Source organism: Mus caroli, unplaced genomic scaffold (assembly GCF_978045245.1).
Source record: "Mus caroli unplaced genomic scaffold, Mus_caroli_1 scaffold_17, whole genome shotgun sequence".
NCBI lineage: Eukaryota > Metazoa > Chordata > Mammalia > Rodentia > Muridae > Mus > Mus caroli.
In genome coordinates this window covers 62,618,033-62,645,361 of record NW_028227272.1, presented here as the reverse complement: position 1 = coordinate 62,645,361, position 27,329 = coordinate 62,618,033, and the positions used below count along the sequence as shown (strand labels likewise).

Here is a 27,329-nt window from a genome sequence, read left to right as displayed (position 1 = left end):
AATGATCGATCCCCAAAGCTTAAACATTCTTGAAATATATTTTTTATGATCCTAAAATGAATAATAGTAATGTTTTAGGGTGACCCTGAAATTTGAAGTCATATCTATGAAAAAATGCTATTACTACTCCTACTATTAGGTAATAATAATTGAACCAGGGCCAGACATATAATCATAAGTTCTACCATTGAATAACACATCTTCGGGTTCAGCAATTTCGGTATCTTTGTTTTTGTAGTAGTTGTTTCAAGACTGGGTTTGTCTGTGTAGCCTTGACTATTCTGGAACTCTCTATGTAGATCAGTCTGGCCTCGAACTCATGGAGATCTGCCTACCTTTTTGCCTTCAAAGTGCTGGGATTAAATGCTCCCCCTGCCTGTCACTGTTTTGCTTTGTAATCCCATGAAAGGCATTGCTGCTAAACAGGGGATTCACAGGGGAATATGTTCAAGACAAAATTATGATTGTAATTAGAAATAATACATTAATCAGGGAGATGTATACATAGTCATGAACGATTATGATTTCCATATTTATACAGTCAAGAACTTAAATGACTGTCCTTTTTACAGGGTATGGAGACTTTTGGTATTAAATATCAACCAAGGGCTATGTAGCAATTTCATAGTTTCACTGTGTAGCCATTTTTTGGTATGTGACTGTGTGTCTTTTCCTCAGCATTTATGTGACACCTAAACAAGTTGGGTTCTAAGCAAGTTCTAAGCAAGAGCACAAGTATCAGTAGCCTTTCTTGTTTCTGGTCAGGAGCATTAAATAATAGTGTAGCATTAGAACTCGCTTGTCACTCCTTTCCTGGACAAACAATCTCCGGACCCCAGATGCCCAGGGACAGATGCAGGCTGGTGGAAGCACCAGAAAACCCGGTGATAGGTGAAGATGGGTCCCGCCAGAGGCAGCCAGGAGTCAGGTAGCATCAGGGCAGTCTGGGAAGATCACCTGGGACAAGCCTAGCAGGGCATCCCCTAATGCCTTTGCATTGATCGCTTGGGAGTCCTACTGACTTCAGTCAGTCTCAGGTCCGCAGTCCCCCACACGCCCCCAGGATCCCTAATTCCAACAACCTGGGACAACAAGGAAGGCGTGGATCAGGTTTCACTCGTGCCCGAGGTCAGCACAGAAACCAAGCGAGCATCGTGCAGACTCACGCGCCGCAAGCCGTGCCAACCTAGGTCCTGACCGGTCGCATCGGAAAGCAGGGAAGAGCGGGCAGCCTTTGAAGTGAGGGCACAGCTGCGGCTTCAGAGGCGCAGTGCGCAGGCGTGCTCGTAGACTGCGCAGGCGCCGCCTAGAAGTGACTTCTCCAAAAAAGTGTCTTAGTTCCCGGTCACCTGAGCACCCAGGACGCGTTCTCCAGAGCCTCGCGGAGCCACGCCCGCCGCAGGTCGAGCTTGGAGACCCTGCCCTCCTCCTCCCGCCGCTGCCAGGCTTCTCCGGGATCTGTGCTTCTACCGGTCCTGTCCCCAGAACCGGGCCGGACCGAACCGGGCCGAGCTGGGCCGCCCGGGCGCGGCCGCTCACCATGGCGTCCCTCTTCAAGAAGAAGACCGTGGACGGTGAGTTCGAGGCCAGGCTCACCCGCCCGGAGTCTCTGGGGAGCTCCGGCCTTGGATCGGGTGCTGTCCCCCGAGGTGGGCCCGGGTCGGAGGCCCCACAGGTGACCATGGCTGCGTGACTCCGGCTCCACTGGCTTACCTGGCCGGCTCGCCCTCCTGACTGCCCTCACCCCACCCTTGTTTTTCTCCCTCCACCCTCGCCCGCCCCACTCCGGAGAGGATTTCTGAGCTTTCTAGGGAGACAGACAGTGCTGGCTCTCGGGTGTCATTAGACTTGGCGAGTTGATGAATTTCATGGTGGTTTTTTCCTGCTCGTTGGCTGCTCCTTCCGTGAAGACGCCGCACTTCCTGACATCCGAAAGGGATGTGCGATTACTAGGGGACAAGGCAGGAGGTCACAGCAGGTCCACTTAAGAAATGAACTTGGGGCCAGGCTGGCTGTATTTTTACAAACACCTCAGCGTTACACATAAGAAAGACTCCAGCAGAAACACCTAAGTCCAAGGGAAGGGTCCGGGTATAGTTTTTGCATAGTGCAGATTTTTCCTTTATGGTTATCTTCTGCCGATGAAAGTGAGGGTGGTGTAATTTTCATAGAAGTTCGCGTTTTTAAAAACACATTGTTTCAGGTGGCTTAGTGCCATCTTGTGATGAGGGAAAAACTGGATGTATTGGATTGTACAAGTTTGGTGGCATTCACAGGCTGTGCTGTAGTGTGTATATTATGCACAGCTGTCCCAGGTATTAAATTCACACCAAGTAATCTAAAAATCGCTTTTCATTGCATGTCAAGCCTAGGTTGCTGTTGCTTCAGCCAAATAATCACTCCTTTGTAAGGGTCTAACCCAGCCACACAAGGAGCAGTGGCAGCTAGACTGTGATTGGTACAAACCCAGAGCTCAGCCCTGAGTTGGGGTAACTCCTTCATTTCTTTGTGTTCACTGTTCCAGTGCCAGATTTGGGGGGGAGGATAACAAAGACACCATCTCTACCCTGCTACATGGCCTTTCATTTCCACACAGGATGCCATTTTATCCCTAATTTGTAAAACAGCATACTGTAGTTTTGCTTCTTCTGAGTGACTTTTTAAATTTGTTTTTGTTTTTTTGTTTGTTTGTTTGTTTGTTTGTTTTTTGCTTTTTTCACTATGTTGACTTTTTACTAATTGAGAAGCACCATTTTCAGTGTCTGGAATTAGCTACTAACTTGCTATGTGGTATAATACAGTTACCTGAAGTGGGTGTTTTCTGGAATTTCCTGAGACTATTGTTTAATCATTACCATGATAGTTTGGATTGTGTGTGTGTGTGTGTGTGTGTATGTATTTCTGTACTAGTATTGTGATACTGTATTCTACTCCCTCTTGGGGTAGGAAATAGTCATCTCCTTGTTGCCTAAGTTTTATATTGTAATAATCTTTAATGTATATATATATATATATTCACTATAATTTTATATAATGATAATGAGAATTTACTGAGCACAGAAAAAGTGGGCTTCTTTTTCACCCTGTTGCCACAATTTGAAAGCATTTTTTAACAGTAAAATCCAAATACTCTAGTTTTAATTGCATAATGTCTGTTAAGACAGACCTTGGCTTTGTGCTTTCTGGTATTTTTAGCCACCCAGTGACTTATCCTTGAAGTTTAGGGGAGAGAAGAAAAGACAATGAGGATGTTCAGGGAAGTGTAGGACTGCACACTCATTTGCACTTGGCTTATTGGCTTATTATTAGGACAATAATAAGATTTTTTTTTCCTTCTGAACAGAATTGTCTAGGGGAAAAAAAAAAGTCTTAAGGACTTTTGCTAGGTACTATACCACTAAATTAAACATCTTGTGTGTGACATTTCTGAATGTAAATTTGGACCCCAGGTAAACTTACTCCAACTACCGATTTGCAGACTTGACATTTTCTTCAATTATCACATTATTAGTTCAGATCATTTACTGGTGCCTTAATTGTGGATTACTTTAGGGCTTTACTGATGTTTGTTCTCCTTGTTAAAGGGAATGGCTCTTGTTTTGTATAAAAGGTGACAGCACTCCTCTCATAATGAGCTGGCACGTAATGAAATTTAATGTATTTTTATGCATTTCTCTCAGTTCCTGGGGCATGTTATTGATCATAAGATCTTTTACTGTGTGCTGACTTTTTATCTGTTCTAGCAGTAATAAAATTCTGATATATAAGGGAAGTGGGTAACTGCTTATGGATCTGGGGAAGCATTCAATCTTTTTTTTCTCTGGATTGGCTGGAAGAATTATACACTATATCATCAAAGACTACTGCACACGTAAATTAAAAAGGGAGACAACATTACAGTACATTGCTACTCAGAGTTATGTTTAATTCATTTTGACACAAAGATGAACAGGTCTCTTCAGTGTATACTTTGTTACAGAAATTAATGAGAGACGTATCTCAGAGCCAGGGATGAGAAGGATGCCTTCCCATTGGAAAGTACAACTGAGCACTTGATATCCCCTTTCTGAGTTGTATTCTATGTACATATCCTTTTTATTATTTGTGGGTTATTTCCTTCTGTGTGGCAAATAGTGACCTATTTATTGAAGAGAAATATGAACCTGTTCATCCAGCATTCCATTAGGATTTATCATAACTGGGTTGGAGCAAGTGAAGTGCTGGGGACAGGGGTGGAGCTAGGAATCGAGTTAATAAGTGAAGGAGGCAGTGTCTTCCACCCCAGACCTGGGAAAACAGGAGCATTCTGGTGTGGTTTGGCTTGGTTTGGTTTACTCTGGTTTAGTTTGGTTGCTTGAGAAGGGTCTGATAGTGTAGCCAGGCTTGTCCACCTGACCCCACAACCTCAGCTTCCCCAGGAGGGAAATGATAGGTACTTGTCACCATGCCTGGCTAAGATAGGTAACTGCTCAAGTTGCTTAAACTCTGTAATTTTTAACCAGTTTCCAATAAAGAGAAATTTTAGGTCTTCCTGTAAACCAGTACTGAGCTAGCAATTGTGTATGCTGTGCGTAGTCAGTGCTCATAAATCCTGAGATGGCGCACCGCTATTGTCACCTTTGGATTGACCTGGAAACTGAGTGCAGAGGCCTGAGTAAGGGACTCAGAAATGTACTGTGTAGCAGAAGTAAGAGCTCATTCCTTAAGTATAGTCATGGCTATGGTCTTCTTACAGGTCAGTCACATGGGATACACAGTTTATTTTGGTCATCTTGTTAATTTGGCGAAATTGTCCTTTTGTTTTTCACATTTACCTATAAGCCTGATTGTTCTCTTTGAATTAGTAGTGGAAGTTTAGTTTCCATAATGGAAAGAATTATATATATACGTATATATATATATATATGTATATATGTATATATATATATATATATATATATATATATATACACATACACACATACATACATGTATTTTTATGCATTTCTCTCAGTTCCTGGGGCTTGTTATTGCATATATATGTATGTATAATTGTGTGTGTTTGTGTGTGTGTGTGTGTGTGTGTGTGTGTGTGTATGCTGGCTACATGTTTGGAGGTACCTGCAGAGACCACAAGAGGGCATTGAATCCTCTGGAGCTGGAGTTATAGGCACTGTGCAACACGGATGCTGGGAACTGAACGTGGATCCTCAACTGTGGAGCAATCCTTTCAGCTCCAGCCCTCCTAGCTTTCCTCTGGACTGGATTTTTGTGTCTGGTGTTTGCTTATTTAAAGCTATCCCTCAATCGTTAGGATAATCTGGGTCTGTCATGGGTCTACATGCACCTCTCTACACCACCTAGTTTTTACTGTTAGAATTTGCATGCTATTATACCTAGATGTTGTTTCTCTGTTTTTCTTTAAGACCAGTGTATCCACTAACTTGCTGACTGCATATAGTTTTTCATAGCAGCAAAATCAGAGATCCCAAAGGGAACTTAATTCTCCCTTAAAGTCCACTCCTTCCTTCCCCGGCTCTCCCTTCCTGTGTGATTGCTGCTTAGTTCACCTCCTCCCTTCACATGATTACTAAGTCACTAATTGTCAGATCTTCCCCTGTTGCCCTGTAAGTATTAGAAGAGTTCCTGTGTGCCTGCAGCTCCCTGTTCTAATTCTGACCCCCTCTTGTCCTGCACTTCAACAATCAACTTTCTGCTTTGATTTCTTGCCCCTTCTCGGCCCTTTCCGTCCTTTATCTGCAAAGTGGATTGTGTGATTGTTTTATGGCAGCTCAAACCCGACTCTGCTGCTCCTCAGAGTATAATTTTTCAATGAATTCCAGGCACCCCACAGTAAGATCTTCTGAGTCACGCCTGCTTCTGCCGCGCCGCAGTTTTGGCGCATCTCAGAGTCTTCTTGAGTTAAGTCAGTGATGTGGAGCTGGTAGATTGTTGACTAAATTGGAATAAGTATGTCAAAAAGGTTGTTGTAATCCTACATTTATGAACCCTTAAGAAACAGAGCACCATCTACAGCAACTGAATCCCTTTCCGAAAAAGTGTCTTCTCCCAGTCCCGAGAAGAAGAGACGATAGTATTATGGATGGAATTTACAGTATTGAAATCTTGTATAAAATGCTGAGTGTCCCCCTGGGGATTATTATCCTGAATATTGTAGATCTCACATTGACATACCAAAGGAAAACAACGAATTGAATGTGGGATTCGAGGGCACACTATGCTTGTCATACCATTTTTCTTGGCTGGTTTTGGATTGACATCATCAAGTACCGCCCTTTGATGTTTCCTACCCTCCTGAACAGAAGCTCTCTGCGTTTTTAGAGCAGATAACTCTAAGAAAATTGTCTTCCCCCATACTTCCCCATCCTGCCCACTTTATGACAAGAGCAAGTGAGACTACATTGCTGGTGTATGCCTGTCCAGGAAGCTTTCCTCAGCTTTTCAGGAGGCTAAGATTGTAAGACTCTGCCTGCGTGAACTTGTCAGGCTTTGATGACTTTTGACACCTCTGGGAATGGAGTAACAGTGTGCTCCCTGTGCTGTCATGGAGCGCTCTCTTCCGTCCATTGTGTCTGTAGTATTCTACAGCTCCCTCCCCAGGCTTTCTCTTGAACCTAGTCCTGGGTTTTTGTGGGGTTTTTTTGTATATTAATTTATGAATAACAATAGGGTTTATTATGATATTGGTATGCATGCCTGTAGTGTGTGTGGATCATCTTCATCCCCAGTCTCCCACTTTATCAGCCCTGCAAATTTACCTGTTACTTATCTTCTGCGGCTAGAGTGAGCTTTTGACATCATCGTCTCCTGTCCCGAATGTGATTGTCATTTTCGATTTTGCTGTACTGTATTAGAGTGTAAGTGAGTAGACTCAAGAGTCCCCAGGCTGTTGTTTTCTATTGTTTCTGTAGCCTGAGAAGTCAGCTTGATTTGATCACACATGAAATTCTGGTTCTTCCTCACTCCTGCTCCCTCCTGCCTGATTCAGTGTGGTTTTCAGGCCCTTCAATGGAGTGACTTTGACGCTTCTTTTTCTTTGCTTTCAATTTTTATACCACTTTCTCAAGGTTTCTTCCTCTCATTGACTCCAGAAGGCTGTTTATCTGAATAGCTGTATATCTGGGGCCATTTCCACTGTTTTGCCTTATGAACTCTATGTTCAGGGTTGTTTTGTCATTGTTGTTTTGTTGTTTTGTTTTTTTTTCTATTCACAGATATTACTGGGGTTGGACAGTTCTGGTACCACTGCCATGCTGCCCACTCTTATCACTGATGCTGGCTGCTGTTCTTTACAGGGAAAGGCTAACGTAGTGTCTTTCAATAAAACAGAATAGAGGAAAGAGTTTATTATTTATATGTGTGAGTGTTTTACCTCCATGTAGTCTCTATACCATATACGTGCTTGGTGCTCACAGAGGTCAGAAGAGGGCGTTGGATTCCCTGGGACTACAGCTATAAACAGTTGTAGTGCTAGGAATGAAACCCACATCCTCTACAAGAACAAGAAGGCCCCTTAACCGCTGAGCTGGCTTTCCAGCCTAGATAGTTTAAGGTTGGTCTCAGCTCATGTGAGAGCTAATTAGGCTAACTAGTAAGCAGTAAAATTACTGAAATAAAATGATTTCTCCCAAAGAAATGCATTTAAAAGTATGAAACTCTGTTTTCAGACTGAAGGCCCCATGCTGTATGATAGAGCAGCATGGCCTAGGGACCAGGCAGAGCCTTGATACGCTACATCTCTTCTGACTGTAATCCTGAGCTGCTCCGAGGCCTGAAACAGACCTGGCTGCCCCTCCCTCCCAAAAGACACCTCAAACTCTATTGGAAATGAAGTAATGTAATTCTATTTATAGTTTATTATCACTTTTTGGCTTTATCCTCAAATGTGCAAATTACATGCAGATGATCAGCATACTGCAAGTGAGCTATAAGTCAAGTTAGGACTTGGCTTCAAATCTCTGTAGAAAAGTATAGTATAAGACTCTATTTTAAGTTTATACCTTTTAGACTTTTCTTTCTAAACATGTAAACTCAACTAAGAATTGGATCCTAAGAGGGCAAAAAGACCTTTTTAGCTTATATCTTTTAAAGTCTCAAAACTGAAGGCTCTGCTCTTACACCCAGGTGATAATACCAGTATTCCATGAGGAGAAGATCCTGACAAGTTTAAGATAGTCATTTAATACCCAACATGGAACTGACCTGGGTGATTGTTAAGGGTCATGGCAGACATAGGCTAGGGAGAGGGCTAGGTGGCATGCTGTGTCACACAAATTTTGGAAATTTTCAGCTTGCAAATGCCAACCATTGAGAAGTATATCACAGCAGTCTTCCAGAATGGCTGAAGGGGTGGTTGTTAAGTCCTCCAGGACACACCCTATTGTCTAAGAAGCAAGCAGTATATGGGAAGGAAACATTGTCTGTTCATGTCAGCAAGAAGCATTGTCTTGACAAAGGTTCAAAATAGCATTCTACTGGACTATCTGGATAGATGCTTACATTCAAAAGACAATTCTCAGAAGGTGAAAGTTGTGAAGAAATCAGGTTATTTCAGTTGGCCCAGAGGAGGTCGATGGAAAGCCAATAGTTATCAAATTTTAATCTTGAGGAATGGAAGTAATTGAAAAGTATTTAAAAGGGGCATTACAGGTGAACAACAATCAGGAGGGAGGCAGCTGATGAGTGGGTTCTTCAACAAGAGTGAGGATCTACTTTTTTGCTCTTTGAGTAAGCAGAAATAGTACCAGCAACTTTGATTTCTAGTATTTTGTTTAAATAGACATACGGCTTTTCTTGTGTTTAAAACTTAGCTGATGCACATGGCTAGAGCATAAGGAGGAGTTATGGTCCCTTATTTTTTGAAAGTTATTACATGCTGGGTTCTGCAGAGCTCTGAAGAGCGATAATTTTATATATTATAACCATATAAGTGGTTTTCTTTAGAAATGAGAATGCCAAAAAAAGATTAGGGGTAAAGTGCTTGTAAGAAACAGAGAGAAGAGGGGTAACCTAGCCAAAGGGTGAGGGAGGGCAATAAGATTTCATCCAAGGAGTGGGTCCAAGCCACTATTATGTATCCCAAGTTAAGGGATGGCTCATTATCTCAAAGATCCATGGTTTCCCTGTACAAAGATATTTATAGCTTAGATTTTACTAATGTTACATTGTATCCTTCCTCACAACCAATAGATTTTTATTTTAGGTAGTAAGTTAAATATGCTTGAAAATCTTCTCATGATATTGGTATGCCATAAGATCACTCCTAGATATAAGACAGTGTGATGGTATTGTGGCAATGCATACATATCAGCGTACAACTATATGTGCTTGAACTGCCTAAGCCTGCGGAACCTCTGAAATCAAAGGGTCATTGAGCTTAATTTATAAGTATTAGCTTTTTACAAAGGACTACATCCCGAGACAGGATACTGCAACTTCCTCTTGCAGAGCTGGATAGCATTTGGACACTGTTCACAGGGCTAAAGTGAAAATCTAAGGAAGGAAAGCGTGGCTGTTTCCATGGGTCCTACGCTGCATAGCGTTGACTTGGGGAAAGTTCAGGGATAGGACATTTTGTAAGAAGTCATTGTTACCTTTGGAGAGGTTGGAGCCACAAGCAGGACACATGCTACCTAGAGGTTAATGATAGGATGTCATGTTTTAACACACAGAGCAGGGGAGTAAAGTGGGTGTCTTACAAGCATGCCAATCCCCCCAGGACCCACCTAAAAGCCAGACATGGTAACAGCACTTGGAAAGACAGCGCTGGAGAGGAGCATGTCAGGCAGATAGATTCCTACCTGTTTAGTTTTTTTCTGGGAGAAACCTGATCAAAAGGCAAGGTGAAGCCGGGCGTGGTGGCGCACGCCTTTAATCCCAGCACTCGAGAGGCAGAGGCAGGCGGATTTCTGAGTTAGAGGCCAGCCTGGTCTACAAAGTGAGTTCCAGGACAGCCAGAGCTACACAGAGAAACCCTGTCTCGAAAAACCAAAAAAAAAAAAAAAAAAAAAAGGCAAGGTGTATGGCTCCTGAGAAAGCAAGCACGTGCATGTGTGCGTGTGTGTATGTGCGCGCACACAAACACAGACACAGACACACACACACACATACACATAAACATAAACACACATACACAGATGGGAAGCAATTGTCCCTATCGTTGCTGCTTCACCTACCCCATCTTTTTCTTCCTCATCTTCTACCCCTGAAATTAAGCTTGACACGTCTCAGGATATTTATCTTATGGTCGGGATTCTCTCCTCTTAAAGACCTTGGATGTTAGAATGAAATCAGATCTACTAAGAAGTAAGTCAAGTGAAAAATAAAGTTGACCTTTAAAACATTAAAAGTATCTCAACCTTTCATGTTATTTATTCTGAATTATCCAAAAGACTGAGCCATTAAATGTGAGTTTCATGTAGAATTGCTTAAGGACAATGGTGGGGTAATTTGTTTGTTTTATAGACTGCTCCTGTTGCCTCCTATGAAAAGACATTTTACTGTCTTTCCCTACTTACCATAATATGTTTTAAAGTGTTATGATTATGTTTTAGTATGTAACATTAGATGCCCTGAGTTTATAGCTTAGAACTGTTTAAATATTAATAGATCTATTAACAACTGTGAGGCTGTAGAATATGCAGTAGTTAATTTTCTTTATTTTTTCCTTTTATGATATACAGTGTCAGCTATTGTATGCATAGTTACATAAAATTAAAGTAAAATTGAATTATCTTGTATTAAACTGTTTGGTTCATTATAATATGTTTTTTTCCCTCATCTAAGATGACCTTGTCTAGCCTGAGCTCTCATTCTTAGACAGAAACTGAGTGTTTAACTCAGTATTTTAGTGTAGATACTAATTATCCAGCCTTAGAACATACACATGATATAGACTCACCCAGAGACTTCCACAGTAGCTGGGTTCAGATGCCCCAGGTCTTCTATCTGACCAGATGTTCTACAGCTTGTCCTTCAATCCTGGTACTAGGACAGATCTCAGAACTCAAGAAGGGGCCTTCCTTGTTTACTGTGATTATTTTATTGTGAACTTGATCACATGGGGAAAGGGACATGAGAACACTCTGAGGTAGAATAATAGGGCATAGAGTTTCTACGGCTGCTCTGGGTACTCTCCCCTCCTGGCAGCACAGCATGGGAGAGTGTTCCCGGCTGATAGGATCCTAGGTTCTAGGGACAGGGTAGGAATGAAAGGTCTCCCTGCCCTGGGAAGTCCCACCTTCTATTCTGCTTTTGCTAGTAGGCCATAGGCTTTTTATTTTAACCAATCAGTGGTATATAAGGCAGGCAAGGAAGGACACAGACACATCTTCACATAGTGCATACAAACCATCCCTACACATCACTGTTATTGGCAGTATATAGTGGTCCAATGGAACTTCTTGCTCACATCTAATTTAACTTTGAACCTCTATCATTAAAACACCAAATACCTGAAAGAAGCAGCTTAGGAAGGATTTTCTTTGCTCATTGTTTGTGTAGCAGGAAAGGGATGGTGGAAGGAATGCCTTGGTGCTGTAGTAGCATGGGTGTGGAGTGGCTGGCCACATGCCTTTGATAGTTAGGAAGTACTGAGGCCATACCAGAGCTGGGCTGAACAGTAACCTGAAAGACTCCCATGCATTCTTCTTCTCAGCCTTCCTAATGCTATGACCCTTTAGTGCAGTTGCTCAAGTTGTGGTGACCCCCAGCCAGAAAATTGTTTTGTTGCTGCTTCCTAACTATAATTCCGCTACTGTAATGAATCATAATATAAATATCTGATATGCAGGATATCAAATGTGTGTTCCCCAAAGGGGTATCAACCCTAGGTTGAAAACCACTGTTCTAGCCAGACTTCACCTCATAGATTACACAACCTCCTAAAATAGTGCCACTAGCTGGATATACCTCTTCAAACACATGAGCCTTCAGGGGACTTTTCCACTCAAACCATAGAGGAAAACATTTCAACCTTTGTAGACTCCGCAGCCTTTGGAAAGCACCACACTAGCTCAGCCTCTGTGAAACTTCTCCTAGAATCTTCATTCCAGTGCAGTCCTGCAGGACTTTTCTTTCTGTACCCATCCTATTCTACTTAATAATCTTGAGCTCCAACTCCAGCTCTGTCCACGTTGTCACAAATGACAGGATTTTACTCAGGTAAATAGTATTCCATTAGGATTACATGCCCACGTTCTTTCTACATCATTAGGCGATACATACTTAAGTTACTTCCATTTCTTGGCTAGTATGAATAGTGTTGCATTAAAAACGTGAATGTCTCTCTCATGCTGATTTCACTTTGGATACATAATTAGAAATGAACTGTTAAATCATTTGATAGCTAAAGTTTTAAGGATTTTGGAATGTCAACTGGTTTTCGTAATGTCTGTTCAGATTCACATTTCCTCAGCAGTGTGTAAGGGTTCCTGTCCCTACATCCTTGCTGGCACTCGCCTTTTCCTTAACAGTTCTCCTCATGTGACAGACTGCTTCTGCCCTATGTTTATCACCCTTAGAACTAACACTAGTTAAGAATTCTTTTTGATTACTTATTGATCACCTGTGTATACGGTTTCAAGAAATATCTATTTAAGTCTCTTGTTCAGTTTGAATTTATTTGTTTATTTGCTATTGAGATTTTAGAGTTTCTAATGTATTCCAGATATCAGTCCTCTGTCACACAACACACACACACACACACACACACATATGTATATGTATATCTTGAGAATATTCTTTTTAAGAATTTATAAGTCTCCCATTCTGTAAGTTGTTGCTAAAATCTGCATCTGCATCATTGGAAAAATCTGTTGTTTTGGACTGATGAGACTTAACTATAAAAACAGAATCAATAAACTATCTAATGTGTGTTTCTTTCTGACATCCGTATAGTGCTGATGTGGAGAGGTGAAAAGGGTGCCCTTGTGTGCGGGGTCTGGGGAGGTGATTACCTTACCACATGGAACTGTATAATAATTCTTCAAGATACATTTTTATCTGTGTGAAATTTATAGTGGGCAAATTTCAAAAGCACTGCATATTTGTACAAATCTCTCTATTCTTCATATAACCTATAGTTATAATAGAAGTTTTAATATTTGATTAGTTTGTAGTATATTAAATTGAAAGAAAAATTAACGCCTACTAAATCATAGTTTCCTTTTGTGTTACATTCTTAGTCCAGTATTTTAAGTGGTACCAAGGAAAGTCTTACCGCCATAATTTCAAGGTCCTTTTGTGTTCCTCGTAGATGTCATAAAGGAGCAGAATCGAGAGCTGCGTGGCACCCAGAGGGCCATCATCAGGGACCGAGCAGCCTTAGAGAAACAGGAGAAACAGCTGGTGAGTGGAACGGCGAGGTTCAGCAAAACTAGATGATACGTCAGTAATTAGTGTTGAATAATTAGCTAACTCAAGAAAGCAATTACGAGAGGTAAGTGATTTACTTAAGAAACAGCATTCAAACCTTTGCGGAATCTTCCCTTTGTTATTGTGTTATTTGTTATTGACTTTTATCAAAATTCTGTTTCTGTTGATATAGAATCAAATCATCCTGTAATTTTGTAAAACTTATAAATAGTCTCGGAATAAATATTTCTTAAAACAGATCCACGTTTTTGACATTAAAATGAAAAACAGTCATGTAAAACAAAAGAGAGTAGTAAATAATACTCCTAGGTGGTTTTTAAAGATGATTGTTCCATGACAGTTAATTTTTAATTAGATGAATATGGTTCATCTTAAAATTTCCTTTATGCTGTATTTTTGAATGGATGTTATCCCTGATCATAGAGCAGCTTTAGTGAGCAATAAGAGGCAAGCAATACATTCTATATATTTAGAGTATACCATTGCCACTTGGATGTAAGTATATTCCCTGAAACTGTTACTCTAGGTCACTAATAAACAGGGCTGTCATTCCCCAGTGAATACCCTCTGTCTATCCCTGTCTCTCTTCTTTCGGTGAGAACAATACTAAGGTCCCTAGGTTAGTGTGTGTTTCCAAGCTTGTATAAAGATGAAATCACAAACACACTCCTTTCTGGTTTCTTTCAGCACCGTTATTTTGAGGTTAATCATTCCTGCTGCATATATGATGCGTACATATGTTTCCTAATTTATCTATTTACTACCCAAGTACACAAATGGGTGCTTCCAGAGTTTCCATTAAGTAAAGTTACTATATATATTCAAATCAAGTTTTGTATATTTTCATTTCTTCTGATTAATTACTAGAAGTGAGATACATATTTAAGAAAGTGTTAAACAGTTTGCAAAGTGTCTGTAATTTTTTTTTTTCTTTGCACTGGCAGGATGAGAATTGCAGCTGTTGCAAAAGCTGGAGTGCAGGTCTTAATTTGAACCATTCTGTACTGGGTTAGGAGCTGTGACCTTAAAGTGTGTCTCCCTAGTCATTACTGCTGCTGAGCTTCTGTACCTTAGGGAAGCAGCTACAGCCTGCCACCTGCATCGGGGCCATAGAAGGGTGAGATTACTTTGTAGGTGGAGTTCCAAGCAGTTGTGATTCTCCTTGCACACAGGGGTCCTGGAAACCAAGAGGGTGCTGGGAGCTAAGCGCAAGCATCTGCCTCTGAGCCATCTCTCCTACCTCACCAGTGCTTTGATTATTTTAATAGCTGTGTGTGCTTGGGTACAAATATCTCCAGAGCATACTTTCCAGATGCACTCTTCAGGATCTTGACCTTGTCTTCCATTTTTAAAATGTCTCTTGATACAGAAAAGTTATTTAGTATGATGAAAATAATTACAATTTTCATCTGTGGATAACACTCTTAATGTATTACGAAATCTTGGTCTAGAAAAATTCAGTATCATTTCCTCTTATGATTTCTTTTAGAGCACTTAAAAAAGTAACAACTGCATTGTTTGTTTGTTTTGGTTTTTGGTTTTTTGTTTTTGTTTTTGTTTTTCCTGTGTTTGGAGCTGGGAGAGCCTGGTTTCTTTTTTGTTTTGTTTTGTTTTGTTTTGTTTTGTTTTTGAGACAGGGTGAAGCCTGGTTTCTCTGTGGTGCTAGATAGAAGGGTATACTTCCTGCACGTGGCGATCGGTAACCTCTATAGCACCTTTCCTTACCTTCTCTGTAGCAAGTCAGATTTCAAGAGTGGGCTCTTCCTGAACTCTGCTGTACTGATCGACTGTTCTCAAGCTACTTACTGTGGTTTCATAGCGAGGTGTAAAGTGCGAGAGACTTCCTCATTCACCTAGGCATATCCTTTTTCTCAGAATCCTGTAGGCAGTGGTTCTCAACCTTCCTAATGCTGAACCCTTTTCATACAGTTTCTCATATGTGGTTACTCCCAACCATAACATTATTTTCATTGCTACTTCATAACTGTAATTTTGTTATTGTTAGGAATTGTAATGTAAATATTTTTAGAGCTAGAAGTTTGCCAAAGGGGGTCACTACCCCGGTTGAGAACAGCGGCTTTAGGGTATTTTAAGTGCTTCACAATTCCACTGGAAACATGAGAACAGTCCTGTCACTTCTACAGAAAAGACTAGATTTTGATTGGCATTACATTAAATGTGTGAATTATTTGGAAGAATAAACACTTTTACAATAAGTCTTACTGTCCATGAGTGTTTTTATACATCTCTACTATTTTAGATCTCTGAAATTATTTATTTTTTAATTTTCATTTTTTTGTACTTGCAGGTATATAGGCCTTGTATTTCCTTGGGTGCTATCATTTTAAGAAAAAATAAACTTCTGATTGTTTTTGACTGGTATATATATAGATGTGCCATTTTTTATGTGTTTCTTGAATTCTCAGCTCATTTATTCTTGTAGCCTTTTGTACATGCCATGAGATTTCTATATCAGTGGACCATACCATCACCAATAAGGAAGGCTTTATGTCTTCATTTCTTGTCTTACAACCTTTTTATAATATATTTTTATGAATTAAGAATTTCATACTGTATGGTTTGATTGTATTCATCCCACATTCCTTCCACCAATTCATTCTAGACTGACTCTGCCTCAACTTCATGTCTTCTCTCCACTCCCCAATAACGTACAGGTTACACCCTGTTCAGTTATTAATGAAATCTCATATTTCCCACTGCTATCCCACCCACAACATGAATCCGCTCTTTCTTTGTCCAGTGTTCTACACTATAGACATTGTCTACCCACTGATCACTGGTTCTCAGATCAGCTGCTGCAGCGCTTGCAGACAGTTAAAGCACCTTTTACTTTAACAATGGCACTGTTCAAAAGATGCTGCTGAGAATTTCAATGTAACAGAGGAAAGCTATGCATTCCTCTCTTTAAAGGGAGGCAAACGTTTATCGTAGTTATGCATATATAGAAAAAATTAAACATAGTACAGCTTTGCAGCATCAGGCATCCTGGGATCTTGCCACATCACTATGGATGAGAGAAAGCAAGTGTGCTTGTTTGAGTGTTTCTCCCTTCAGTGTTGGCAGCTGTGATTAACATATTTTGAAACACATGGAAGCTCATATGTACAAACTTAGGAGTTACCTGACAGCTTAGCTTTAGTACCTGTGTTATGAGATGATCCTCTTTACTTCAGTCAGTAGCCCTTGTTCTGACATTTTATTTGCTCTGGTATTAGTGTAGCCGTTCCAGATATAGTTGGTCAACATAGAATGTATTTTCTACTCTTTACATCTTTCTCTTGTGTTTAAGTTTGTTTTTTTGAAATAGCGTATAGTTACGTTTGCTCTTTGTTTGTTTGTTTGTTTGTTTTGGTTTGGTTGTTTTGTTTTGGTTTTGGTTTTTCAAGACAGGGTTTCTCTGTATAGCTCTGACTGTCCTGGAACTCACGTTGTAGACCAGGCTGGCCTCGAACTCAGAAATCCACCTGCCTCTGCCTCCCGAGTGCTGGGATTAAAGGCGTGCACCACCATGCCCGGCATGTTTGCTCTTATATGTTCCAACAGTTTCCTTTTAATCGGGGTGTAACGTGGAATGTTTCAGTGCAGCTCTCTGCATTACTAACCTTGCTACCTCAGTCCTTATTGTCTTTGTCGTACTGTGTTTCTTACCTATTTTTAAATTTTCATTTCATATTTTCCTCTGGACTATACACATGTACTGTTTTGTAGACTTTCTTTTCTAGGATGAGGGTACCAGGGCCTCCTGTGTGATCAGGAGGAGTTATCCTTCTTCCCAGGGATGTTGTGGCTACTAGATATATGTTTCCAGATACTCTCTGATGACTGCCCCTTGATTTTATTTCCTTATCTCTTCCTCTTCTTAGGAGCTAGAAATTAAGAAGATGGCCAAGATTGGTAATAAAGACGCTTGCAGGGTTTTAGCTAAACAGCTTGTCCATCTACGGAAACAGAAGACAAGAACGTTTGCCGTAAGCTCCAAAGTCACCTCTATGTCCACACAAACGAAAGTGATGAATTCCCAGATGAAGATGGCCGGGGCCATGTCTACCACTGCAAAGGTAACTGGGAGATTTGGTGTCTGTTTTTCGAGGATTTGTTAATATTAATATTCAAACCAGATTTTAATGCACTTTCTGGTACATTTGTGGTATAAAAATCTTAGCTATAAATAAAGTGATTTTAGACAATCCAAGTAATTGCTTCTAGCTTAGTGATTGGGATGTTAAAAGGACATTCCCAGTTTTCCCAAGCTCACATGTAGCTTCAAAGATTCTATTGACATAGAATCGTGTTTTCAGTTGTTTGTTTGCTTTTCAATAAATTGTCAGAAAAGTTGGTGGTTTCTTTTTTCTATTATTTCTGACTACTTTTGAATAACAATTTTCTCTTGATTCACTTGTAAATGATGTTGAGAACCACACGAAACTTTTGCATTTTAGGAACTGAAGAACTTATATTTATATGTGTGTATGTGTATGTGTAAGTGTATAATTATATGTATATACACACACCCCACACTATATATATATATATATATATATATATATATATATATAGTGTAATGTGTGTATGTATATATAATTATATGTATATACATACATACATACACATACTGTGTGTGCACGCGTGTGCATGTATACAATCAATGCTTTAACTGTTAGTGTTTCATGGACTGAGCATTTCAGTTATTGATGAAAGTACTCAAAAGCAAGTATTTTGGTCTCCTCTGTAGTCTTACAGACAGACAGAGCTAAATATCTGACTAATGTGGGAACAAGGTCATATGAAGCTCACATATGTAGACTATTAACTTTGCACAAGTGCTTAGGCAAACAATGACTTTGCTGTTTTCTGTAAATACTAGGCTCAGAAATGAAATCTAATGCGCTTTTGCCATGTATGTGTATCTGAATTGGAAGTCTTAATTAAGTGTCTTAGGAATGTATTATTTGGTCAGCAAGTATTTCTTTATATACGCAAGTAGTTCAGCTGAAATGGCTAAGCCAGGACTTAACCTGCATGGATTTTTAAGAGTCTCTTTGAGAGGCAGCTCATAGGAGATGTAGTGTATACAGAACTCTAAAACTTTGCTTACACTCAAATAACATTTCACAGAATAGGTGTGACTTTGTGCAAGTTATTGCGCCTTCTGTGACTCTGTTTTCCTGTTTAGTAGGAGGGAAAAGGAAGGAACCAACACATTAAATTCTTGTGTTTAAATGTCATTTAACTTTAATTTCAGTATATTCAAGTTGCTTAGAACAGAGAGGAACACTCATAAGGGACTAGCATATGTAACAGTTCTATCTCAGGGTCAGTATACACATTTAAAGAGATAAAAGTCAACCTGCCAGTAGAGCTGTAGTGGGGAATGAGGCTGTCTTGCTAAACAGATTGCAGTTGTTAGGTCCCAGAGATAAGGTTTTGGATTGGGATTAACACTAGGTCGGTGGAAACTGTATTTGACGTGCTACCTTCAGATTTACTCTATAGAACAGCTTTCATCATTGGGTTGCTAACATGGTTCTTTTCATTTCTAAAAGACAATGCAAGCAGTCAACAAGAAAATGGACCCACAGAAGACACTACAGACAATGCAGAATTTCCAGAAGGAAAACATGAAAATGGAAATGACTGAAGAAATGAGTAAGTTTAAGAAATGTATAGTGTTCACCTCTTTGAATTTAACCAGGTTTGGGTCCTAGCAGTTCCATGTTCCGGCAACAGGCGCACAGACCGTGAAGACAGAAGTGACACCAGTGAGAACTACATTCATGTCAAGACTCACAATTCTGTCAGTGTTTTAACCGCAGGGAACATATAAAGTATGTTCTGCCGATAACACACAGAGCCAACGGCAGCATGCACAGGGCTCACCCAGGTCCAAGCCAGATGGGGTCCCACTACTGAGCAGGGAAGTAGACAAGCTCTCTCATGACCAGCCAAGAAGATGTCTGTAGCTGATATCTGCCTGCCGGGGAAAAGAGTTTTCTCCAACGGAGTCTTCTGCCTTACAAACTACACTAAGGACAGGCCATAAGCTTGACTGCAGAAGAAATTCAAAACAAACTCAGCGCTAAGAGCCAAGGGGTTTGTTTCATAACGCATTGTCTGGGCTTGTTTTGGTTTGTTGTTATTGTTGTTAATCTTGCTTATTTATAATAAGCAGCTTGTGTTTTTATGTGTTTTGAGTTTGTATATGTGTGTCTGTGTGTGTCTCTGCATGTGTGTGTGTGTCTGTGTGTGTCTCTCTCTGTGTGTGATTCTGTGATTCTCAAGCTTTTTCCTTGTTCTTTTATCCTCTCACCCTCTATTGATTAGTTTGTTGTGTTCCATTTTCTTTTTTTTATTGACCTGTTTTTGTTTCTGTTTCTGTTTTTGTTTTCTTTTTCTTTTCAAAGAGAAAGATGAAGTGGAGTTGGATGGACCTGGGTGGTTCTGGCAGGGATGCGGGAGGGGGAACCATGTACCATAATTTCATTACCCAATGGCCTCAACAGTTTTTAATTTTACAGGATAGTATAAAACACTGGTTTGAGAGTCTCAGTGTGCTTCCTGTCAGAGGAGAGGCAATGGGGCTCCTGCTTATGCTCTTATGTCACAAAATAGCATTGAGCTTTAGTTTCTAAACATAACTGTGGTAGAGAAACAGTAGCTCAAAGGCAGTGGCCTCGGCCCAGCCATTGTCACTGACGCTGTTGTGCATGAGTGTCCTGTGGCTTCCTGGGCTTGTGAAAGTGAGTGCACACGCAGTCGGGAAGTCTTTCTCCATCTTCAAAGTCATGGCAGTATAACGTAGACATACACTTTCATTAAAAATCGTTTACGTGTCCACCTGAGGACGTGTCTCAGTTGCAGTGACTGCTTAACACTCCGGAGGCCCTGGTTTGCTTTCCAGCAACAGAAGAAAAAACAGTTTTAGTATATCACCTGTTATCAGTACACCTTTATTAAACTTCGTGCTTTCATCAATAGGGTTAGTTTCAGATTGTCAACTTATTTGACAATCTCTCTTTAAAACTGGGTGTGTTTGCTGGGCATTGGTGAGGCACACTTTTATTCCCAGCACTCAGAGGCATAGGCAGGTGGATCTCTGAGTTTAAGGACTTCTTCTACAAAGCAAGTTCCAGGACAGCCAGGGCCACACAGAGAAGCCCTGTTTTGGAAAAACAAAATCTGAGTCTGTTTTACATTGTTGATTCTTAATATCTGTGAGGCTGCAAACACGTTCCCAGAAAAATGACCCCAATATTTCTTTCACCGGTAATAAATGAGTGGCCCTTCAGCATATGCTGTCAATACTGAAACGTTTCTGTGTCAGCATTCTGCTTCATGGTATTATTTTCCGGCTGTTTGCCCTCTATGGGCCTCAGCCAGTTTAGCTCAGCTCAGCTGCTACCATTTCAGTGTAGCATCTAGTCTAGCGAAGACTACCTTTAAACTCACTGGGCTACTACATGGGCTAATGGTCACACACTCCATGTGAGGGTGTTATCTTGGTGGTATATACCATGAGTGTCATCAATGATAGTTAGAACAGTTATTTACTTCTATTTCTTACCATAGAAAAACACAAAAGGGATCTTTGAAACATTACCAGAAAATTTTTCCAAGAGCAAGAGAATTGTTATCTATATAATGGTCATTATCTAATATGCTGAGATGATTTCCAGTTACAGTTCACTTAATATCAGGCTCGAAGAATTAAACTTAAATTTCTGTTAATCTTTAATCAATAAGTCCTCATTTAATCAGGCAGCTAACATGTATCATAGTTGGTGTCATTTATATTTGGCTACTTTTTCTATCTGACATAATACAAGTTAAAAAATCACCTTATAGAGTGTACATTAACAATATTGTCATTATGTATAAAGTCAGTGTAAATAAACATACTTTTTCTTTTCTTAAAAGTAAATTTAGTTTTGTTTCCTAAAAAATATCCTGTATATGTATATACATACATATACATATATATGTATGTATATGTATGTATATATATATATCCTCTCAGTCAACTGCTGCTAGTTCCTCCCATCTCCTCTCCCATCCAGATCCATCCCTTTCTGTCTCACTAGAAAATAAAAGTGCTTCTAAGGGAAAATATAATGTAATGTAATATACTATGTAGCATAATCTAATACTATATAATATAAAACAAAGACTAACACATCAGAGTAGGACAAAAGAAACAGAAGGAAAAGAGCCCAGGAGAAAACAAATGAAGCAGAGACCACTTGTTTGCATTCTCAGGAATCCCCAAAACACACAACTGGAAACCATAGGATATAGACAAAGGACCTATAGGGTAAAAAATAAAAAATAGTAGTGTGTGTGTGTGTGTGTGTGTGTGTGTGTGTGTGTGTATGTGTGTAAAAGATGACTTTTAAAAAAGTAACAAGAGCCCTGACCTGACATTATGAGACAAGGAGCCTCCAAAGATGCCCTTGAGTTTCCTTTATGTTGGCTCCACTGCTGGGCATGCAGCCTGTCCTTATGAGTAGTTTGTTTCTCCAGTGAGAGAGACTCTCTTGGAAAAAACTAAATTTTCTTTTGCAAGTGGAGTTTGCTTCTGGTTAAGGTACAGGTGCCTTTGCCTCCTGCTCCTTTTAACTCTGGGATCCTGTATAGTACAGACAGTGAGGCCTTGTGCATGCTGTCCTTGCCTCTGCGGTCTCACAGGTGTGAAGATCCTGCTGACTCAGAGGCCTTGTTTCCCTGTCCTCCACCCCTCTGACTCTTACACTCTCTCCACCTCCCCTTCTGCAGGGTTTCCTGAGCCCTGAGGCGGGGGAGGGATTTGATAGCAACATCCCCTTTAAGTCTTAGTGCTCCAAGTTCCCTCACTCTCCACTTCTTGTCTGTCTGTGGGTTTCTGTATTTGTTCCCATCTGTCTCTGATGATGCCTGAGCAAAGCTCTTCGGAGTATCGCACTATGTCACTTGGAGTTATTTTATTACTATATCCATTTACTAGAACAGCAGTCTGGTTTTATTCTCAATTCCTGGGACATCTTTTCTCAGGTTTTTGGTCATCCCAGCAGTTTTGAGTATAGATCTATCTTGTGGACTGGACCTTAAGTCAGATCAGATATAAGTTAGTTACTCCCAAAAGCTTTCTGTACCATGTTACTCAAACTTGTCATGCTTTGGAACATGGCCTGTCAGAAGTGTTATGTCCTTGTCCCGTTTTCTGATTGTGCTTCTGAGGTGCTCATCTCTCCCCCTCCTCACCTCCTCTGCAGTACTTCTTCCTTTAGACCCTCGCAGACCTGCCTGGCTGCTCACCTGTCTGGCTGTCCTTACCATTCTGGCTGCTCACTGCTGAGTGAATGCTCTGGGAGCTTACTTGTAGAGCATCTTAACAAGTTCTTGCAGCGGATTCTTGCTGACCACAGAGTAACCAACCAAACAAACAAACAAACAAAAAAGTAAAACAAGTTTTTAGTAAAAATGTGTTAGGCCAGTATGATAAATAACATGACTTGCTCTCAAAGCTGCTCAATGCTAGATACAAGTATTGAGATCTTAGTTTGGATTTTATTTATGGCTGAATGTGTATTTTTATATTCTTTGATATTTTACGTTGTCATAACCTTTTAGCCCTTTATAAATTTACTTCTTACTAGAAGGCAAATTTTCATTCTTACACCAATCTCCAGCTCTGTTATCGATGGCAAGGCTACAGAAAGCAAATGAGTGTAAGCAAAAGCTGATGGGTACTGAGGGCACGGACACGTCTGGCCTGCCTTCCGTGCAATTTCAGAGATTAGATAAGATGCCTCATGAAGTTGCTTATGATTTTATATTACAAGGAATGTTAAAGTTCTAAAATTTTTATACTCTGGCCTTTCCCCAGAAAGGAAAGAAAGATGATAATACCGTTAGTAAGCTTGCAGGGTTAAATTCAGTATTATTCGTGTGATCTATTTAGTCATACATTTTATTAAAATATTCTATCTATATCTTGAATGTTAGCATAAGAAATAATGCAAATATGATAAACGGGTAGAAAAGTAGGTATTACCTAGATAATAACAGACAGTTTGAGCACATTTTTTCTTTATTACATTTAATAGCTCAGTGGATACTATTTTGTAGAGTCATATTTAAAATCTATAATCCTCTAACTGTAACTGCCACATGCTTTTCGTTTATTCAAGATCTAGTTTTATAAATCATTTCCTTCCTTCCTTCCTTCCTTCCTTCCTTCCTTCCTTCCTTCCTTCCTTCCTTCCTTCCTTCCTTCCTTCCTATATTCTGATGCTGACTCTTGAATTCAGGGCCCAGTGCAGAGTAATCTCAGTTTCAGCAAGGTTTGTTTTCTTCTAGGATTGTGTGTTTAAAATGGCATTGTGCCACACGCTCTGGCTCAGAAGTGTGTTTATCAATATAAATCACTGATAGGTGAAACCTGAGTTTTGTAGTTTGTTGTTTCACCTATATTTGCTTCATATATATACATATATATATATATATATATATATATATATGTATGTATGTATGTATAATTTGATTATATTCCAGAATTATAAATCCAACTTGTACCTCATTTGAAAATAATTACTTTGCTTACTTTCTTTTCAATACAAGTCAATGACACCCTGGATGACATCTTTGATGGCTCTGATGATGAAGAAGAAAGCCAGGACATCGTGAATCAAGTTCTTGATGAAATTGGAATTGAAATCTCTGGAAAGGTAAGAATAGCTTCTTCTCATAATGAAAACAGCAGCGGCCACTTTTGTCGGTTGTTTGCTTGGTTCCTTCTGCTATCTGCATGGCTGTGTGTGTCAGAAGAGAGTGCATCCTCTCTCGCATCCACATGCTTGCTAACTTTTCTCCCATTTTTGTCTGTAATGTAGATGGCCAAAGCTCCATCGGCTGCAAGAAGCTTACCGTCTGCCTCCACTTCCAAGGCTACAATTTCTGATGAAGAGATTGAACGTCAACTCAAAGCTTTAGGGGTAGATTAGATCAAAAGCCATACATACTGTTCTCACTTGGGTCTAAAGTGAATCCGGTGTAGATTCCTTTTACAAAACACATTCATTTTGCAAAAATGAAGACCATGAGTGAACAGTTATTTCCTGACCCATGGCTATTTTGAATCCTTTGCCAAAGAGTGCCAATGATGCAAAAAACAATGGGAGCAGTTTGGCTCTTAGGTAGAAGCACCCTGGTCTGAGGGGTGTGCAAGCTGAGTTCTTTTGTGCATGGCATAGGGAGACGACGGTGTCACTGCTTAGTGTTGGGTTGGGTTCTAAGTTGTTTTACACTGAAATCAGACTTCATGTTAAATGCCGTTAGGCCTCAACGTAAAGAGACTTGTAAAAATATTAAAGGTATATCGTTAATTCTGTATCTGTTGCTTGTCCTTTGTAGACAGTTATGTTAGGACCATAGGCAGTGCAGCTGCCAAGTTATTTTTAAACCATCTAAAAGGAGAGTGCTATTTAAACATCTGTCTTAAACTGTCCTGAGCTTTTACTTTTCTTCCATTTTCCCCCCTTTGGGAGAACATTCTAGTTGGTAAGTTTATTACCTTTCAAAATGTGCTTGGCACCTGCCTTAAATAGCACGAACATATTGTGCACATCTTTAAATTAATTTAACTGGCAAAAAAACAATTACATTTTAAAATAAAACTGAGACTGAGAACAGTTAACCAATCTGTCTTATAAAGCTTATAAAAGTGAATTGGATACAATTAGCAAAATGAAGAAAGAAGACACTGAACTAATGACGTTTTATAGCAATGAAGCTATACTTTGGTCTTTCTTCCAAGAACTGAGATTTTTTCTCTGTATGAATTATAACTTAGTCTGTGTTGGAACTTTGAATTGTGTTAATATACACATTAAACCCTCTAAATTGAAGCCATTCTTCTAAAGGAAGGACTGCTACTTTGACAGTACTTGATCCAGATTTCTAAAGAAAATGTTTTTGTTTTGTTGTGTTTTTGGTAAATAAACTGCAACTTTGTCAGAAATTACCGCCTAACGTGCATCATTGTCTCCGCAGTATTTAAAGGTAAGATAGCGAGTGATGCCACGTAGACAGAAGAGAAAGGCGAGGAGGCCAAGAGTTAGAGGTGGAATGTAAGTTAGGTTAATTTTGGGATTCTGGCACATCCTAGCACAGAAACTGTAAAAATCCTGACCAGCATAACCTGCCGAATCCAGGGCGATGGAGCTCTGGGCTGCCTGTTAGCAGAGGCAGATACACACTGTGACTTTAAACAAGGCGCAATAGGTGCAAGAGCAGAGGCTGGTCCCTCTGCTTCAGATTCCATAACCGTTCTGTGCTCAGCACTGCCATTCTGAAGTGCACAGTTCACATCACTCCTGAATGGGAATGGATCCAAACATTGTACTGTATCATGGGGTATTGCACCCAAACATGTTTTGGATATACATTCTAATTTTCTCTAACCTAAGTTACTTTTTTGTTTACATATGAGAGTTTTGAGTTTTAATATTATTTGTCTTTTTTTAAAAAACAGTAAATATTATTGCTCTTATCAATCTTTTTCTTTGACTCGTTAATATTAGAAATTTTGTGTATATCTAATAGTTTAAGTAATTTTTGTTATTTTTCTGTAAGGAAGTTTACATAGCCGTGCTCCTTAAAAATTTTTAAATGACAGAAAATGTCTCCTTTAAGAACTGAAAGTTGGAGGAGGAGGTGGACCCCATAGGAAGATAACAGTCTCAACTAATTTGGACCCCTAAGATCTCTCACACATTGGACCACCAACCAAGCAGCATACACCAGCTGATATGAGGCTCCCGACACACATACAGTAGAGAACTTCTGGGTCTGGCCTCAGTGAGAGAAGAAGCCCTAACCCTTGAAAGACTTCAGGCCCAGGGAATGGGGAAGTCTGGTGGGGTGGGGGTGGTGGGGAGTGGGGACATCTTGGAGACAGGGGAGGAGGAATGCGATGGAGAACAGTCGGAGGGCAGACCAGGCAGGGATCACAACTGGATAGTAAAAAATGATTAAAGAATAAAAAATTAAAAGATAAAAAACCTGAAAGTTGTTACAGGATCAGTGTCTGCCAGTGGGGCAAACCCAACAAGCAATGGTTGCCAGTGAAATGGATGTCACGGTTCTTCTCCTGCAGACTCTAAGAACTAAATGTTTCAGGGTTATGTCTCCAGCTACACAAACAGCAAGTAACTGCTTCTGTTTAGTCAGACACAGCTACCCAGGACTTGGGACACACCCTTACTGGTAAACGTTTTCTGACTTGATTGCATTTCTCAGTGTTTGCGGAGGCACGTACACTCAGAGTAAATTTCTCAGTACCTTCATTGTCTTTTACTAAAAGGAAGAGTTCACTTTAGACCCTTAAAGTATAGGAAATTAGTAATTTTCACTGGGTGAGCATGACAAATGATTCTTTAGAAAGTAACCCTTTATTTGGGAATTGGATTTCGGTAGTGTCTATAGCTGAATAGCATGTGCTTGCCCGTGGGCAGGAAGCAGGCTAGTACAGCAGTGTCTCTGCGAAGAGAGGTCCCATTCTGGGTTAGGGATAGAGATTTCATTCAGAATAGCAGAGTAACGTTACCTAGTATGGACATACAAATATGCATGCCAGTGACACTTGATTAGATAGCGTAAAATGACTACGTGGGAGGTTGTGTGACAGAGTGTACTTGATGCTTGAAGGGAACACCGGGTAGGCAGGGGCTGGGCTGAAGTGGTCCAAGGCTGAATTATATGAGCCAAAGGGAAGAAAGAGTCTGGCAGTCTGTGGCTTTGTTATTTGACTTTCACAGTAATGTATGATGTTTTATCATTCCCCTTTGAATGTCCTTAGAAACAGCTTTCCTTTGGTCACATGCATGTCCCGCTCCCTAAGCACAATGTCCACATTTCTGGCCTGATTTCTATTTTTTCCTTTTTTTTTTTTTCAGAGCTGA

At 40.1% G+C, this 27,329-nt stretch overlaps 1 protein-coding gene across 1 annotated transcript; it reads left to right on the top strand.

The window, feature by feature from the left end:
* The first annotated feature begins 1,288 nt into the window (after positions 1-1,288).
* Positions 1,289-25,387, top strand: Chmp2b (charged multivesicular body protein 2B). The gene is made up of 6 exons (XM_021184807.3): positions 1,289-1,574; positions 13,256-13,347; positions 17,259-17,453; positions 18,939-19,041; positions 23,989-24,095; positions 24,261-25,387. The coding sequence occupies exons 1-6, from the start codon at positions 1,541-1,543 to the stop codon at positions 24,369-24,371; spliced, it is 642 nt and encodes a 213-aa protein (XP_021040466.1). The 5' UTR covers positions 1,289-1,540; the 3' UTR covers positions 24,372-25,387.
* The last annotated feature ends 1,942 nt before the right edge of the window (positions 25,388-27,329 follow it).

Coding starts and splice junctions, on each gene's coding strand:
- Chmp2b (XM_021184807.3), top strand. CDS start 1,541: ATGGCGTCCCTCTTCAAGAAGAAGACCGTGGACG. Junction 17,454..18,938: donor CCATGTCTACCACTGCAAAG/GTAACTGGGAGA, acceptor CATTTCTAAAAG/ACAATGCAAGCAGTCAACAA. Junction 24,096..24,260: donor GAATTGAAATCTCTGGAAAG/GTAAGAATAGCT, acceptor TCTGTAATGTAG/ATGGCCAAAGCTCCATCGGC.